This window comes from Mustela nigripes, chromosome 12 (genome assembly GCF_022355385.1).
Source record: "Mustela nigripes isolate SB6536 chromosome 12, MUSNIG.SB6536, whole genome shotgun sequence".
Classification (NCBI taxonomy): Eukaryota; Metazoa; Chordata; class Mammalia; order Carnivora; family Mustelidae; genus Mustela; species Mustela nigripes.
Window position 1 is genome coordinate 38,164,676 of NC_081568.1, and position 17,328 is coordinate 38,182,003.

Consider the following 17,328-nt stretch of genomic DNA (forward strand, 5'->3'; position numbering starts at 1 on the left):
CTGAGAACCGTTACACTAAACAAACAAGTACAGATGTACCTCAGAGATAATGGGACTTCAGTTCTAGACCACCACAATAAAGCAAATATTGCAGTAAAGTGAGTTAAGTAATTTCTGGTTTCCCAGTGTGTACAAAAGTTATGCTGAGGGGCACCTGGGTGGCTCAGTGGGTTAAAGCCTCTGCCTTCAGCTCAGGTCATGATCCCAGGGTCCTGGGATTGAGCCGCGCATCGGGCTCTCTGCTCTGCAGGGAGCCTGCTTCCTCCTCTCTCTCTGCCTGCCTCTCTGCCTAGTTGTGATTTTTCTCTGTCAAATAAATAAAATATTAAACAAAAAATTTATGTTGAGGCTATACTGTCATCTGTTAAGTGTATGAAGCATTATGTCCCCCAACAGTACATGCCTTAATTTTCAAATACTTTATGGCTAAAAAGTCCTCATCATCCTCTGAGCTTTCAGCAAGTCATAATCACTGATCAAAGATCACCATAACAAATATAATAATAATGGAAAAGTTTGAAATAGGGCAAGAAATACCAAAATATGACACACAGACATGAAGTGAGCAAATGCTGTTGGAAAAAAATGTGACCAATAGACTTGCCAGACACAGGGTTGCCGCAGTCCTTCAGTTGGTAAAAAAGACAAATAAAGCTCAGTAAAGTGAAGTACAATACAACAAAGTGTGCCAGTAGTAGGCACCTGTACTGTTCATGGCCTTGTGGAAAGAGTTCTAGCTCTGGGGAATAAACGAAATACCACTTTTCCAGGTGACTTTGCGTGTCACAGGAGAGCTGTTCCCCACCTTTCTGGGTCAATGGGAAGACCAAAGGGGATTATGAATAGCAAAGTATTTTGCAAACTAGAAAAGCATATATGATGTTATTTTTTTAAAAATCCATATACTTGGGGCGCCTGGATGGCTCAGTCGTTAAGCCTCTGCCTTCAGCTCAGGTCATGATCCCGGGATCCAGGAATGGAGCCCCACATTGGGCTCCCGGCTCAGCAGGGAGTCTGCTTCTTTCTCTCCCACTCCCCCTGCCTGTGTTCCCTCTCTCGCTGTGTCTCTCCTTCTGTCAAATAAATAAATAAAGTATTTTTTTTAAAAATAAAAAATCCATATACTTGGTTTTCATCAATTTTTATCGTCATTAATTTATTGAAGAGATCTGTTTAAGGAAGCTTTATGTAGTCCTATCCAACGGCAGCTGTGTCAGACCCTGGGGGAATAGGAAGATTCAGGGTAGACCCTCAGGAGCTCTGCTTTTCATTTTTAACATCACCTCTGGAGGAAAAGGGTAGCACCTAGATCCTTACTGAGTATAAAATTAAACACTGAAAACAAAGTCATTTAAAGAGAAATCGTATTTTTTTTTTAAAGATTTTATTTATTTATTTGACAGAGAGAGATCACAGCAGGCAGAGAGGCAGGCAGAGAGAGAGAGAGGAGGAGGAAGCAGGCTCCCCGCTGAGCAGAGAGCCCGATATGGGACTTGATCCCAGGACCCTGAGATCATGACCTGAGCCGAAGGCAGCGGCTTAACCCACTGAGCCAATCAGGCGCCCAAGAAATCGTATTTTTCTTAATGAAGGCAGGAAAACATTATGCCACTATAGTCCAAAAGCCATTGTAAAGGTCATCTTATGCTTTTGGATTTTGCACTACCTTTTTTGTTTTAAAAGCACTATAGCTATAAGTCAGCCATCATCATAGAGCTTAAGTCTGTATACAATATACGGTCATTTCTAGAGGGCCTATTATTTCTAAATTTACTTGCTTTGTGTGTGTGTGTGTGTGTGTGTGTGTGTGTGTTTTAAGAGCAGGAGAGGGCTTTCTACATTATTCTGCATTTTCGTCCTTTTAGCATGAAGACAATGCCATTGAAAATGATTTCCTGTGGTTGTGTATGTGTTCAAATGATCTTATGTGACCTATGACTGTTTGTCATTGTCATAAATATTCTAAGTAATGATTAGCTACACTTTGGAGTTTGAAGTCTGTGTTCAAAGTTTAAAGTCAGGATCTGAGTAACCCCACTTCCTGATTGTGTGACTTCCTGAAGGATCCACCAACTGATAATGTTTTCTTGGCTTTCGTGGTATCCTTAGAGTATGCCTCAACAAAATGCAGCAATGTGTCTTCCTCCCACGCATTACACACCAGTTCTCAGAAACTTAAATAGAAAATCATTTAGAATATGCTTTTCATGGTAGAGGTGAAGGTGGGGTCAAAACTGGGATGCTTGGTAAACGTCACAAAAACTGTGCTAACCTGTGTAATGTACAAGGATATTAATAGTGAAAACAAAACAAAACCAACAAAACCAGGTGTCTTCACTAAGTGCTCATCATTTGCTAGGCACTGGGTTGGGAATTTAAAACGCATTGTCTGATCACAATGAGGCAGATTTGTGTGTTATATCTATTTCACAGGTGAAAAAGTGGTGGCAAAGGATGAGGAGCTTGCCCAAGGTCACAGAGCTATTCAGACCCTAAGCTCTTAGGCACCATGAGATACTGTGGGTCTTTCCCAGTATGTAGGTTTTTCAGTTAAAAAAAAAAATCCTTAGACTTCTAACACTGGTATACTTCCCCCACAAATAATGCATCTTTTGGGGGTTCATCTATAGTTAGATAAAAAATGAAGTTAAATGTTATCTAAAACTCTAAATAGAAAATAAAATGTGTCTGTATATTTGTCTGTACATATGTCTGTCCATCCATATGTCTATGCACGTATCCATGTTTACTAATCTAACTTTGCCTCCATCTGTCTGTATCTTCTCAGTAGTCTGTAGTCAAGCATTTTCCTTCGAACCAGTCCAGAACTCATATTTATTAACTAAACCGGTCTTTATTGATCTCGCATTAATATATGTTATTGTTAGATACTGATTTCCCCTTACATGTTATTGTTAGATAGAAAGGTGAAACAATCAGCACTTTGTCAATTCAGTTGATTATTATTGATCCACAACCATGAGCTGGGCACTCTTCTGAATGCTGGGGACAGCAGTAAAGACAATAGTCCGATTCCCTTAGGGACAAAGACAGATTAACCATAAAACATGAGAAGCTTAAGTTTCAAGGACCCTCACTCTTCAGGCCCCTTCCCAAGTGTTTGCACAACCTGACATGCAAAAGTTGAGGTCACTGTCTCTTTTGCACCCTAACATATTCAACAAAGATGTTAACAACAAACTGGTTGAGAATGGTCACCAACTGAAAGATTTTTTGGATTAATCCCTGTAAAGAAAACTTGAGGGAACTTAAAATATTATAGCTCATGTATGATATTGGAAAACAGTCCTAAACATTCACATGACATTACAAATAGGAGTTATGAAAATGAAAGGAACTTCCCTTAACTATAAATAATAAACATTTCTTAAGATTCAACTTACCATGCCAAAAAATATTGAATACCTTTTAGAAAATATGATTTTATAAATTGTCAAGTGAAGAGGTGATTAAAAGATACAGAGGCAAAAAGCTGTAGGAAAAGGATATTACAGAAGTGTATTAGGTGATCAATAATATGTATATTGTTTTTTCAGATTTTTTAGCTTTTAAAAATATGTAATTTGCTAGGATTGCTTTTCTCATCCTAATTAAGTATTTAATACCTGAATTTTATTTCACAGTTTTGTAATTTTCTTTCCTTAAAGAGTCACTCTGCCCCAAATTGTAGAAGGTTCAATTCCAACAAAACTTAGATGTCCCTGTAGAGATTCTAATGAAGGAGGCAGATAGATAAGAGACAGATGTATAACTTGTGAGGTAGTGATGCATTATTCAAAACACAGCAGAGTAAGGGAGATAGAGAATGCTAGACAGTGGGTGGGAAATGGGCAGGTGTCATCTTACATGGGTTTATGTATTAGTTACCTATGACTACATCACAAATTAACACACAGGCAATGACTTAAAATAATAGACACTTATTATCTTACAATTTTTGTGGGTCAGGAATTTGGGCCTGGCTACACTAGAGTCCTCTATGCCAGGGTGTCTCTTAAGGCTGCACTCAAGGTATGGGCCAGAGCTGGGGCCTCATCTGAATGCCCAGCTCTTCCGCTGACTTCTGCTCACTTTGATTGTTGGCGGGATTGATTTTCTCTAGGGCTGTTGGACAGAGGACCTTAGTTCCTCTCTGGCTCTCACTGAAGGCTGCCCTGAGTTCCTTGCCCTGTGGACCTCCTTGCTTCCTCAAAGACAAACAGAGAGAGGGCATCTGCTAGCAAGACAAATGACAGTCTTGTGTAAGATAATCACAGAAGTGATCTATTGTAGACTTCGATTCTATGTTTTGAATCTTCAGGTCTATTGGTTTGAAGTCACAGGGGAGAGGGTCACACAAAGGCAAGAATAACAAGAGATGGGGTTCACTGGGAGCCCTCTGACCACCACAGGTAGTGAGGAAAGACAGCCCTGATGAATCGATGTTTGATGCAAACAGAAGGGCAACCAGAGTGAAGGTGATGCTTTCTGGGAAAAGAATATTCCATGCTCGAGGGCCCGAATGCAGAAGGCCGGAGGTCAGAGGGTATTTAAGGAAGAGCCCAAGTCCAGTTGAGTGGGATAAGGGGATAGGGCAGGATGTGAGATCAGACAAGCAGGGGAGGGAGTGATGGCATACATAGCTCTCCAGGAAGAACTCACATGAAGAACAGTGGAGTAACATTTCACGTCAGTACGCCACAGTGAGGGATGCGAATGGCGAGTATCAGGGGAGTTAAAAGAAGGGTGTATGCAGGTTAATGGTAGGGGAAGACCAGAGCCAAAGTTTATAGAGAAGCAGCCTGTGAACAGAGATTTAATAGAGGAAATATTCACTTCAGTTATGCCTGTTCCTTCCATACGTTGCCTCAGGATATAAGGCATATCTTGTTACTGAGCAAGTTATTTAGCAGGCATTGACTTGCTAAATGCACAAAAATGCTATTCTGTGAGAGAGAGAATGAGAGAGAGAGAAGGAGAATTTCTCCTTTCACGCAGAAGGAATTTAGGAATGAAGTGTGAAAATAAGAAGGGAATTGATGAGTGGGTATTCCCAATCCTCTTGGCCACTAGGAGACCGTGAGTCTGCCAGATGGCATCTTTATGAAAAAACAAAATAAAATAGAATCTATTGAGTTATCAGGAGGCACAAAGTCATACATGAATTTAAGGAGAATTTGGAGATGTTCATTGCCTGTAAGATCAAAAAATGTGAAAGAACCTCAAAATCATCCAACTACGTGTCACAGCAGCCCAAGGCTTGATGCAGTTACTCTGTCAAGAAAAAACTTGGATCTTTTTTCCACACAAAATATGAACTTTAAATGACATAAGTGGAATTATATATAACTCTCCTGTATTTATATATGCACATATATGGATTGGCAGAGTTATCTTTGAAACTCAGAATAGTAAATTAAAATTTTCTGATATAACCTGATTTTCCCTTGTCTTAATCTGCTAGGGCTACGCTTAACAAAATATCACAGACTGTGTGGCTTTAACAACAGAAATTTATCTTCTGTTATATATAGTTTTGGAGATTGATCATCCAAGACCAAGGGGCCACCAGGGTTGGTTTGTGGTGAGACCTGTCTTTCTTGTGGACTGCTGTCTTCTTGCTGTGTTCTCACACGGCCTTACCTCAGTGATCACATGGGGAGAGAACTTTCTGGTACTTTTCCTCTTCTTATATGGATACCAGACCTATCAGATTAGGGTCCTACCCTTATGGCCTCTTTTTACCTTAATTACCTCCTTAAAGGCCATAGCTTTAAATGCAGTCCCATTAGGACTTAGGGTTTCAACAGAGGAATTTGGAGGGATACAGTTTATCCATAACACCTCTGTAGCCTTAATAATCTATTAACAATAATATTAACTTAATAATATGTTAATAATGCATATTGATATTAATTAAATATGTTAATAATATATTAATAATGTTAATAATATATTAATGGATTTATCTCTGACCATGGAAATGATGCACACATTTCTTTAATATGAACACAGAGTAATTGTTAAATAAATGATACATGCATAAATTGGGTTTTTCTTTAAAGGTAGACATGAACCATGAAGCAGGGGGTTATTACCCAGATGTCAACCAGAGTCTCTCTGCTTCTTAAAATTGAGATAAGACTCCTTCAAATTCCTATTCCACCGTATAGGAAAATACAATGCTCTCCCAAGAGCTCTCTGAACTCCCAGGAGTTACCCATTTTCATTGTCATTCAGTCTCCAACTTCTGACTGTGGAGTTTTTACTCTCCACTCTGTGTGAGGTCTACTATTTGATTGTGTCCTATGTACAATTTAATACATTAGCGTGTTACTGTTTCACTGATGCTGACAGATGACACGAGATTTCTGTGTCAGAAACAAAGGACTTTATAACCGCACAACAAGCAGCATGCACACGAGCGTGTTTATATCAGGAACCCTTTTGCTTCTCCATGAAGTCTCTCTCCTGGGGACTATGTAAAGGGTTTCAAATGGACTCCTGCACACACACTAGGCTGCATTACAAGATAGGAACCTGCTGTTTTACAGCAAGAAGTCAGCAAGCCTGTTCTTGGTCCTGGAGGGAGATCTTACCTCATCCATCAAGGCTGCCCACTGTAAACATCACCCCGAGAAATGGCTGAGGTAAACAGCAGTCAGGATCTTAACATTCTTGGCATACCCATTTTATGATGTTGAATAGTGCCCCCCAAAAGATATGGCTACATCCTTGCTCCCAAAATCTGTGTATACTACTTCATTTGGAGAGAGGGTCTTTGAAGATTGCCTTGTGGAGACCATTAGTAGAAACATGAAGGTTGAAGCTGCTTCTGGTGAAGTTCTCGAGAAGGAAATGAGGCACACGCTATTGGGAACTGGAGGGAAGGTAATCCTTGTTATATCATGGCAGAAAATTTGGGCTAATTGTGCCCTGAGGTTGTGTGGAAAGCAGAGCTTTCAAGCAGTGAACACAGAAGCTTGGCTGAGGAGTTTTCCCACAAAATGTTGAAGGTGCAGCCCACTTTTTCCTTGCTGAATGTAAGACGAAAGAGAGAAAATTGAGAAAGAAACTGTTCAACGAAACAGAACAATACTTAATGATATGAGAAACTCTCAGTCTCTCCAGACTGCAGAAACAAAAGTTAATATTAGGAGACTCGTTGTTAAGAAAGTGTTGCTCTGAAGAAAAGGCCAAGGGTGTGGTTGGAACGTTTTGCAGAACAGATTAGGCATGTGATCCATGGATCCTTTCAACCATCTTGGCAGAGGCCAGAGATAGAGATGGAGTTAGCCAAGAAAGGTCTGTGGAGAGCTCTCTTGTATAATGGATTAGAACCCTGTGATGCACACAGGAGACCTCCAAGCTTTTAGGAATATTGTTTCAGCAGAAATGCTGCCACCTGGGACTGAAAGGGATGGAGAAGCAGAGGCCAGTAGAGCTGTTGTGGGCCCAAGCGACAGAGCCTTGAGTAGCAGGGTATAATTCTCAGGCCTTGAAACCTAATGAAATTTGACCTGCTGGGTTAAACTTTCTTGGTACCTGTGACCCTTCATTCCTTCTCATTTCTCCCTTTTGAAATGGAAATGTCTGTCACATACCTGTCACACCACTATATTTTAGAAGCAGACAACTTGTTTTCAAGGCTCATAGACCCACAGATGGAGAGAAATCTTGCCCCAGGACAGACCCACACTTGGAGTCTCACCTGTCCCTAATTTAGGACTCTTATCATTGCTGTCCCTTAAGAGTGTTCCCCTGTGGCTTGGTGACTTCTAGACCTTCCTGCTGTCCCTGCAGTGCCTGGCTCGCTGCCCCTGCTCTTGCCGACCCTCTGCAGCCTCTGATGAGGACAAATTTATAGATCTATATCTATCTGTATGTGATTAATTTAGATTTTATCTTTTATTGAGATGAATTGACATATATATTACTTTGAGGTGTACAACATATGGTTCTGTATATATGTATTGTGAAATGATCTCCACAATAAGTCTAGTTCATATCCATCACCACAGATAATTACAGAGTTTTTTCTTATGATAAGAATTTTCAAGATTTACCTTCTTAGTAGCTGTCAAATATGCAATACAGTCTTTTTAACTGTACTCACCATGCTGTACATAACATCTCCAGGACTTATTTATTTTATCACTGGAAGAGTTTGTTTTTGTTTACTAGTTAACAGAGATATGTCTCCTGTAAAATGCCAGCATACATCTGCAGGAACAGGCAAGAGTGCAACCTGAGTACCCAGTTAAAAGCACCACACTCTTCCCTAATCTACCTTTTGCTTTTGGCCTTGAGTCTCTTCTCCTCATGAATTTCTTCCCTTATATTTCCCTGCACCTTTTTTCAAATGAAGCCTTCCATGGAAAGCCTGCCCCACCAGCCCTTCAATATATGTAGACATGTTCAAATTTTGCACCGACTGCACAAGTTAGACCCTCCTTCTGCCGTCTCTTACTACAAATATGTGCCATTAATTTCTTACAATGATATTTTGGAAGTCAATAAACTTCCTCTGCCAAACTTTTGTTGTTGAATATAGAATGGCCTATTTTGCTTTATACATTTATTTCTGCTCTGGTTTTCAAAAGATGTTTTTTCTCATCTAAGCTTCACTGCATTTTGAGAACAAAACTGGGTTAACTGATCTAATCCTCAAACATGTGTTTCTCTTTTTAATTATCTTATAACTTAAAATTGGGTTCCAGAATGAAGTGGGAGAATGAATTTCATGTTTTATGAAACTAGTTCTCAAATTACTAAGGCTCCCCAAACACTTATTTCAGAGATGGGCAGGAATTCTCAAGGCAGGTAGTTCTTTAAAATTTTTTTAAATGAATAGAAGAAAAATGAATTCTACAGTAGTCAAGGTGTGCTTCTCTATTTGGTTTGCCTATGAATGTTAACATGGCAATAAGCCAGGTTATAACCAACGAGGACTGTGAACATAGAGGAAATAAGTTAGATTTTCAAGGGATATAGTGTTTATGTTTGCAGTAAGTTTTAGTGAGATTCGCTGGAATACTGGGACTTCAGTACTGTTGATAAAGGCACAACGAAGTCACCTTTGATAAATACTTTGAGTTTGCTGCACTATTATTGCATTCATAGGCATTCACACAAGGACAAGGAGGGAAGATCTGCACTTTGGGTAATGATATGTCCCTGGCAGGGCAAAGCTCAAGTCACCTTGAAACTCACTGTATCTAACATAGAACTGGAAATGTCTAAATTAAGGAAACAACCTATGACTTTTGGTGCCAATTTTTTTTTTTTTTTTATCCCACACTCTTCTCTTTCACATCTCTGCACTGCCAAGCAGGATGTTCCTTACGCCTGGAATGACCTCTGCCTTCCTCTTTATGTCGTGAATTTCAGCTCATCCTCCAAGGTCCAGATGATCGCCACCTCTCCCTTGAAGCCTTCAACCTTAGATAGAATGTAGTTCTCTGAAATTTAATACTCATCCCATTATGAATAATTACTTGTTTTTTATTCAAATTACCAGAAAGAAGCTCGAAGACAGCAGGGGTCTTGTCTGTTTTATTCATTGCTATATCCCCAGGAACTAGAAAATGTCTGGCACAAAAAATCTAGATGAATATGTTTCCAATGAGCCATTTATTAGTGGCTACAGACATAGGGGTCTGGTGGAAGGGAACACAATGAACCGAAAATGGCCGTTATTATCCTTACTATCCAGTTAAGTTATAAGAACAGATATAGAAAGGTATTTTCATACACAATGGGACTGTAACGAAGAATAGACAGTGAATTATATAGAATACTTACATTAAATTTACATAAGCTAGGGGCACCTGGGTGGCTCAGATGGTGAAGCATCTGCCTTCAGCTCAGGTCATGATCTCCAGGGCCTGGGATAGAGCCCTACGTCGGATTCCCAGCTCAGTGAGGAGTCTGTGTCTCCCTCTCCCTCTGCCTTTTCCCCTGCTTGTGCTCCCTCTGTCTCCCTCCCTCTCAGTGAATGAATAAAATCTTAAAAAAAAAAACAAACATATATATATATATATATAAACTTAACATAAATGATTTGGCTATCATAGGCTAAGTGTGAAATGATGACGTAGTGAGTTGTAAATATATATTTGAAGAGAAATAAGTGTCGTGAACTGAGATTATCCAGGTTATCAAAAGAGGCGTGGTCTTGACGGGAGGATTGAATTAGCAGGCAAGAAGGTATTTAGGATCCATGGAATGAGGAATGACAAGGGAAAATGACGTATTTTGTGAGGAAACGAACAGACCATTTATGAAGGAAGCTTTGGACAGTAAGGTTGAGGAAATGAGCCAGACCCAGACTCAGAGCTTAGCCACCAATTGTGTGACACTGAACAACAAGAATGGTATCTAATGTCCTTAGATACACACTGGTAATAATAGCTACATTTTGCTTTTTCTCATGGTTTCATGGAGGATCGAATGAGTCAGAATGATTCTGAGATAGGTGGGTGGGCATGAATACTCAATTAGTATGATAAAAGTTTATGGTTTAAATAAGAGGAAAAAATATTGGAGGGAAATATATCTAAATTCACTGCACTTGCATTAAAATAACATGAGTATGAGTGATCTTTCTTCCCCTAAATTCTCTATATTCCAGATTATCTTTGAAGAACATATGTTAATTAAAAATTCATTTCATTCAACAAATGAACTATACTAGATGCTAAGAAAATAAGAGTGAATAAAAGGAATAAAATCTGAGCTCGCAAGGAGTTTAGGTCTTAGTAGGCAGAAACAGACACGAAATAATGCAGATACATAAGATAATTTCAGATAATTAGTGCTGTGTTGTGGTGTATTGATGGAGTAGAGTGTTGCTGCTAGATAGAGGAATCGGGGGAAGTCTCTGTGAGGATAGTAGAGACCTAAATAATGAATGGATGCCAAGACATGGATGCTGAGCTGGGAAGAAAATGTTGTAGGCAGTGGGTCAAGCAGCTGCAAAGGCCATAAGCAGAATGAGCTACTTGTGCTCGAAGAACAGAAGGAAAGCCAGCGTGGCTGAAACATAGTGAGGAAGGAGGGTGGTGAAAGTGAAGTCACCAGATACACAAGGTCACATCATGAATGATCTTTGAAACCATGGTAAGAAAATTGTCTCAGTATACTGATAGACATTGGGATATTTCTATGACAAAGGAGGCAAGAACATATAATAGGAAAAAGACAATCTTTTCAACAGATAATGTTGGAAAAACTACACAGTACATGTACAAGAAGGAAACTGGACCGTTTTCTTACACAGTACAGAAAAATAAACTTCAGGTGGATTAAAGTCCTAAATATGAAACCTGAAACAGTAAAATTCCTAGAAGAAAAATAGGCAATAATTTGTTTGACATCACATCCCAGATATGTTTCATCTGGGAAAGGAAATAAAAGGCAAAATTAAACTGTTGGGACTACACCAAAATAAAATGTTTCTGCACAATGAAAGAAACCATCAAAAACAACAACAACAAAGACAGCCCACTGAATAGAAGAAGATATTTGGAAGTGATATATCCAATGTCCACACACACACACACACACACACACACACACACACACACACACAAATACCAATTAAAAATGGACAGAAGACATGAACATGCATTTCTCCAAAGATGACATACAGATGGCCAACAAACATGAAAAGACGCCCAACATCACTCATCATCAAGTAAAGGCAAATCAAAACCACAGTGAGGTACCACCTCACACCTGTCAGAATGGCTAAAATAAAAAACACTAGAAACAACAAGGGTTGGCTAGGATGTGGAGAAAAAGGAACCCTCATGTACTGTTGTGGGAATGTAATTTTGTGCAGCCACTGTGGAAAACAGTATGGAGATTCCTCAAAAAATTAAAAATAGAGTTACCATTCCATTCCATTCCATTCAATAAAGTGGAATTACCAGTAATTCCACTACTGGTATTTACCCAAGGAATACAGAAACACAAATTGGAAAAGATACATGTACCCTAGTGTTTATTGCAGTATTATTTACAATAGCCAAGATATGAAAGCAACTCATGTGTCCTTCAAGAGAAGAATGGATAAAGAAGATGTGGTATATGTGTATTTGTATATATGTATTTACATATATACATGTACATATATGTACACACAGTTTTATATATACATGTGAGATTCTATTTTGACAAATAAGTGCAATATAAAATGTTCGACCTGAAAATTTAAAAAGTCGAAACCAAATAAAAATTTAAAAATTAACAATTGTAAATATTATTTACCTATTATAATATATTTATTATTATTTATTTATATTTGTATATATTTATTATTATAAATTATTATTTAATAAAATATTTAATTATTTAATAAGATAATTATTTATTTTATTATTTTTATTTAAAAATGTATATACACACAAACATATTATATATGTATATATATTTATACATTAATATAATATATAAATACATATTTGTATATAATATATATAAATTGAAATATAATTGGGAGATGGTAAAATGAATTCCAACTTGATTTTGTGTCAGTACATGATCTGCTGAGGTCTAATTAATAGGTATAATTAATTAAATGATGTCATTACAGTCCTATGTGGCCTTTCCAGCATTAGATATTAGAAAAGTAGGAGCATTTGACATCAGCTCCCTAAGCTTTTACTAGTATGTTAGATAATTGGTAACATAATTAAATGGCATTGAAGTTAAACTGTTGGTTGAAAACACCAGTATTCTGAGTGTCAGTTCTGGTTCCATGATTAATTTGCTATGTTACTTTCTTCTGCATTTTATTTCCTGAAAAATAGGAAAGAGAAATGGTACATGTGAAAAATAATGTCAAGAAGAAAATTTGCAAATGTAAAGCTATGTAGATTTTGCCACAGAGTATTTCAAAATTACTGTTTGTCCTTCTCTTCCTGTCTGACCACATTTCTAAGAAATAATGAGCTGAGCTGTCTTGAATGAACAGATCGTGGCGGAAGGACTTTGGCACGTAGAGAAGCACGTTATCTACTTTTAGTCCCCAAAACTTTATCACTGACTTCATAATTCCTTTAGTGCACTGCGTGGAATCAGCTCCGAGATGTACGCAGGCCCCATGGAGGAACAGGCCCTTCTCACCCAGCCTTTCTGTGCATGAAACAATAGATTTACGAAATACTCTGTACTTTCATTGCTGCCCAGAATGAAAACATGAAAACATGTATTAATAGAACTTGGATGTCAGTTTTAAAGAACCCACTCTAGGGGCACCTGGATGGCTCAGTTAGTTAACCCACTGCCTTGGCTCAGGTCATGATCCCGAGTCCGGGTATCATGTCCCGCATCGGGCTCCATGCTCAGCGGGGGTCCGCTTCTCCCTCTGACCCTCTCCCATCTCATGCGCTCTCTCTCACTCTCTCTCAAGTAAGTAAATAAAATGTTAAAAAAAAAAAAAAAAGAACCCACTCTGTCTTAAGTCTCTGTAAAAATAAACACTGATCTCAGCATCAAGTGTATGCCCGTCCCCACAGATGGCACTTATAGCCACACAGGTTTCTTTCTCCAGAATGAAGGACTGACAGCCATCAGCCTTACTCTTTGCCTTATTCCCTTTCCAACACAAATAAGATTTTTCAAATAAGTCTATTAGGGCCTTATCTTATCCAAGTCTTTGTTGTTTTTGAAAATGATTTTCATTTCTTGAGCATTCAGAAAGAAGCATCAAAAACCAAAACCACTTTTGACAGTTCTCAGTGGAATAAAAGTGATGGGACACCATCCCCTAGATTTTCATCCTCAAAAGTGATCTCTTCTGAAGGAAAATGATAGAGTTTTCAAGGAGCTGTGATTTTTCTTCCTCCTTTGATCTAGTTACTCGTGCTTTCCAACAGATACTTCATAGAGAGTCTGTGTTAAAATCTTCAGAGGAAGTTAGCAGGAGAAGTTGACAGCCTTTATCTTCTGCCTTTGGGCAGCTTGGAGTCTTGCTGTGTTAAGAAGGGCAAACAGGATTGAGTTCCTAGAGATAATCTGTGGCTTAAGAATCCAAGCTATTGGGGCACCTGGGTGGCTCAATGGGTTTAAAGCTCAGGTCATGATCCCAGAGTCCTGGGATGGAGCCCCACATTGGGCTCTCTGCTCAGCGGGGAGCCTGCTTCCCTTCCTCTCTCTCTGCCTACTTGTGATTTCTGTCAGATAAATGAATAAAATCTTTTTAAAAAAAGAAAAAGAATCCAAGCTAGTGACTCAGCTAGCCATGTGTTCAAATCCTGCCCTTACCCTTATTACTTCCCACCTACGAGACAAACTTATCTCCAGGAACCTGAGAAATATCTGCAAAACAAATACAATGTTAACAATCATCTCCTAGAGATGCTATGAGGATGAACGAGGTAATGAATTATGCATATAAAGTATTTACCCTGGTACCCGAGCTGCAAATAAGTACTTAAAAAGCAGTAGCTATTATTTCTTGGCAAACGCTAAAAAGGAGAATAATGATTATGTAAAACAAGTCTTTTAAGTGGCCTTTGAGAATTATAGTACAAAACTTATTCACAAATTGTAAATATGGACCATGTTTTCATTTTTCTTAATAGGCATTTTGAATTGTATGGCGTACAATGTTGGTCTCCTAGGAGCAAAGGTATTTTCCGGTCCTTCAAGCGAACAGTTTGGCTATGCAGTGCAGCAGTTTGTAAATCCAGATGGCAACTGGTAAGAATATTCTTTTTATGATTTCAATAAAAATACTAAATAAATTTAATATTTAACTCTAATAGCTTGTTCAAGTTGGTACATGAATGTATTATTAATGGATATCCCTCAAACACCCTTAAATGAAGGATCTGTCCTTGAGAGTCGGTAACTTTCAGGTTGATAACTAATGAGACGGTATAATGGCACTTTTTAAAAACCTAGATAGAAAATTTTCCCGAAATATTCCATAGTCAATTCACAGTAGCAGTTTTGACCATTTAATTAATGGTCAGGGAGGGAGGGAAAGAGGAAGAGAAGGAGGAAGAAAGGGATAGGTAGGTGGGTGGATCAGATGGATATACATACATACATACATACATACATACATACATACAGTGGTCTTCATTTCTTATTCTGTAAACTGTATCCACCATTGAGCTTTGTAAATGGTCAGCTAGATCATGCTGGCTATGCCAGTTCTAGATGATAGAATTTTTCCCTAAATTTTTTCCTTCAGCAAGTCTTTATCCACTGGCTTTATTCTAAGTCAACCATCCCTCCCATAAGACACTCGCAAGCATTTGAGCAGAATTTAGTTACCTTTCCCTAGTGCCTTTGCATCCTCTGCTTTTGCATGAAAGTGCCCCCAGTTTTTTCATGCCGTCTAATGGTTACATTTAAACCATGGTTACATTTATATATACTACCCACCCGGATATGGAAATATATACTCCCATTGCTGGTTTAGGTTTCCCACAAAAATAATGAAAATCAATGCAAGGGAGTTCAGATGATTCTGAAAGTTGTCTTTAGGTAGAACTGTAGCTCCTCTCTTGTTAGTGTTGATGGGCACTGGTCACAGGAGTCCTGCCATTGGAAACTTAACTCCCCATTGCCACAGAAGGTTCCAGACTCACTCTGGAGCTTCCAATCGGATCCTTCAGAGCTCCTTCCAAAGATTGAATGAGCTATTGTTGGCTTATCAAGTAAGAGCTATAATTAATTCTCTTTTTTTCTGTGAGACCTTATGTTTGATGCTCAAAGAATTAATTTCATAGACACATTTAAAATCCAAATTATTCACATTTTGGAGGAGGCCTATCCGTGTGATAAAGAAACAAAATGAAATTATCACTCGAGAGGTACGTCTAAGGGTCTAAGAAGGCATCTTGAAAGAGGTGAATCATGAGGTGGGTCTTAAAGGGAGGAGATGAATAGGCAGGAGAGAAGCATTAACTAAAATGAGGAGACTTGGAAAGTAAGGGATGCTGGAGTTTGCCAGTCATCTGGAAGGATAAAATCTGGTTGAAAACCCAAAGAGTAGCAATTATTGACATCATTTGGGATGTGAGAGGACCTCTCTAACTATTATCTTATTAGGCTTTGATAACCATAAACTGTAGTCAGAAAGCTAGAAGGATGTTATGGTTGGTATAGTTTGACCTTGGAATCTAGCAGATGACCCACAATTTTATATGTCCAGCCCCAATTCTTTCCTGAACTGTAGATACCCATAAGAACCATCACTATGTTAATGCCTACTAGACATAAAAGGTTAACATATCAAACTTAAACAAATATCTGATTTTCTGCACTAGCTAATGAGACCAAAAGTTCTCAACTCCTCTCTTTCTGTCACCTCCCCCATATCTCATCCACTTGCCAGTCCTGTTGGCACCACCACCAAAATACATGTGATAACAGTCACTGGGTTTCCCCTGTCTTCCGTGCAGCCCCTGCTCAAAGCCAGCATGAGCCCTTGGGGGTACTGCTACAGCCACTTCTCAGTCCATCTCCTGTTTCCCTTCTTACCCCTCAGGGCAATCTTGTGAACTCTTTTTTTCTTTTTTTTAAGATTTTATGTATTTATTTGACAGACAGAGATCACAAGTAGGCAGAGAAACAGGCAGAGAGAGAGGAGGAAGCAGGCTTCCTGCAGAGCAGAGAGCCTGACACAGGACTCGATCCCAGGACCCCAGGATCATGACCCGAGCAGGAGGCTTTAAACCCACTGAGCCACCCAGACGCCCCCAATCTTGTGAACTCTTAAATACATGATTCAAATAATGTCACTGCCTAGACGAAAACCCTCTGTGGCTTCCTACTGCTATTAGAATACATTAAAATTCCACAAAGGGTCTTCTGTGATCTGATATCAGTCTGCCTGACCCATCTCATGATTTATCCCCTCGCCCCTGTGCTCCATGAATTGTGTCTTCTGTCTGTCCCTTGAACATACGAAGCTCATTACTACGTCAAAGCTTCTGCACCTGCTTTTCTCCTATAAGGAGCAATCTTCCCAGGATCTTCACTTGGCTGCTAGGTTCCCATTTTTCAGTCTCAGCTCACGTGTCTCCTCTTCATAGAAACCTTCCAGAGCATTCATGTCTGCCAAAATGAGATCGCAACACACCTCCCAGCCACTCTCCTACCTTCCGTGTAGATTTATTTTCTGCATAATAGTTCTTAGCATCTAAAGTCACCTTCATTTGTTTATATGCTCATTGTCTATCTTATGCCCTGTCTCTGAATAGAGGCACATTATTTTTTTCCAATGGTGTGTACTCAGAAACAGAGTGCTATGTGGCACCAAGTAGGGGATCAGTGATTATTTACTGAATGAGTGAATGAAAGTCC

General features: G+C 38.9%; 1 protein-coding gene across 1 annotated transcript in view; it reads left to right on the forward strand.

Moving 5' to 3' along the window:
* ITGA2 (integrin subunit alpha 2) overlaps nt 1–17,328 on the forward strand; it is a 110,858-nt gene that overhangs the window by 12,542 nt on the left and 80,988 nt on the right. Inside the window, exon 2 of the mRNA XM_059417106.1 lies at nt 14,592–14,709. Coding sequence (XP_059273089.1) covers nt 14,592–14,709 — 118 coding nt within the window. The remainder of the gene's footprint in view (nt 1–14,591; nt 14,710–17,328) is intronic.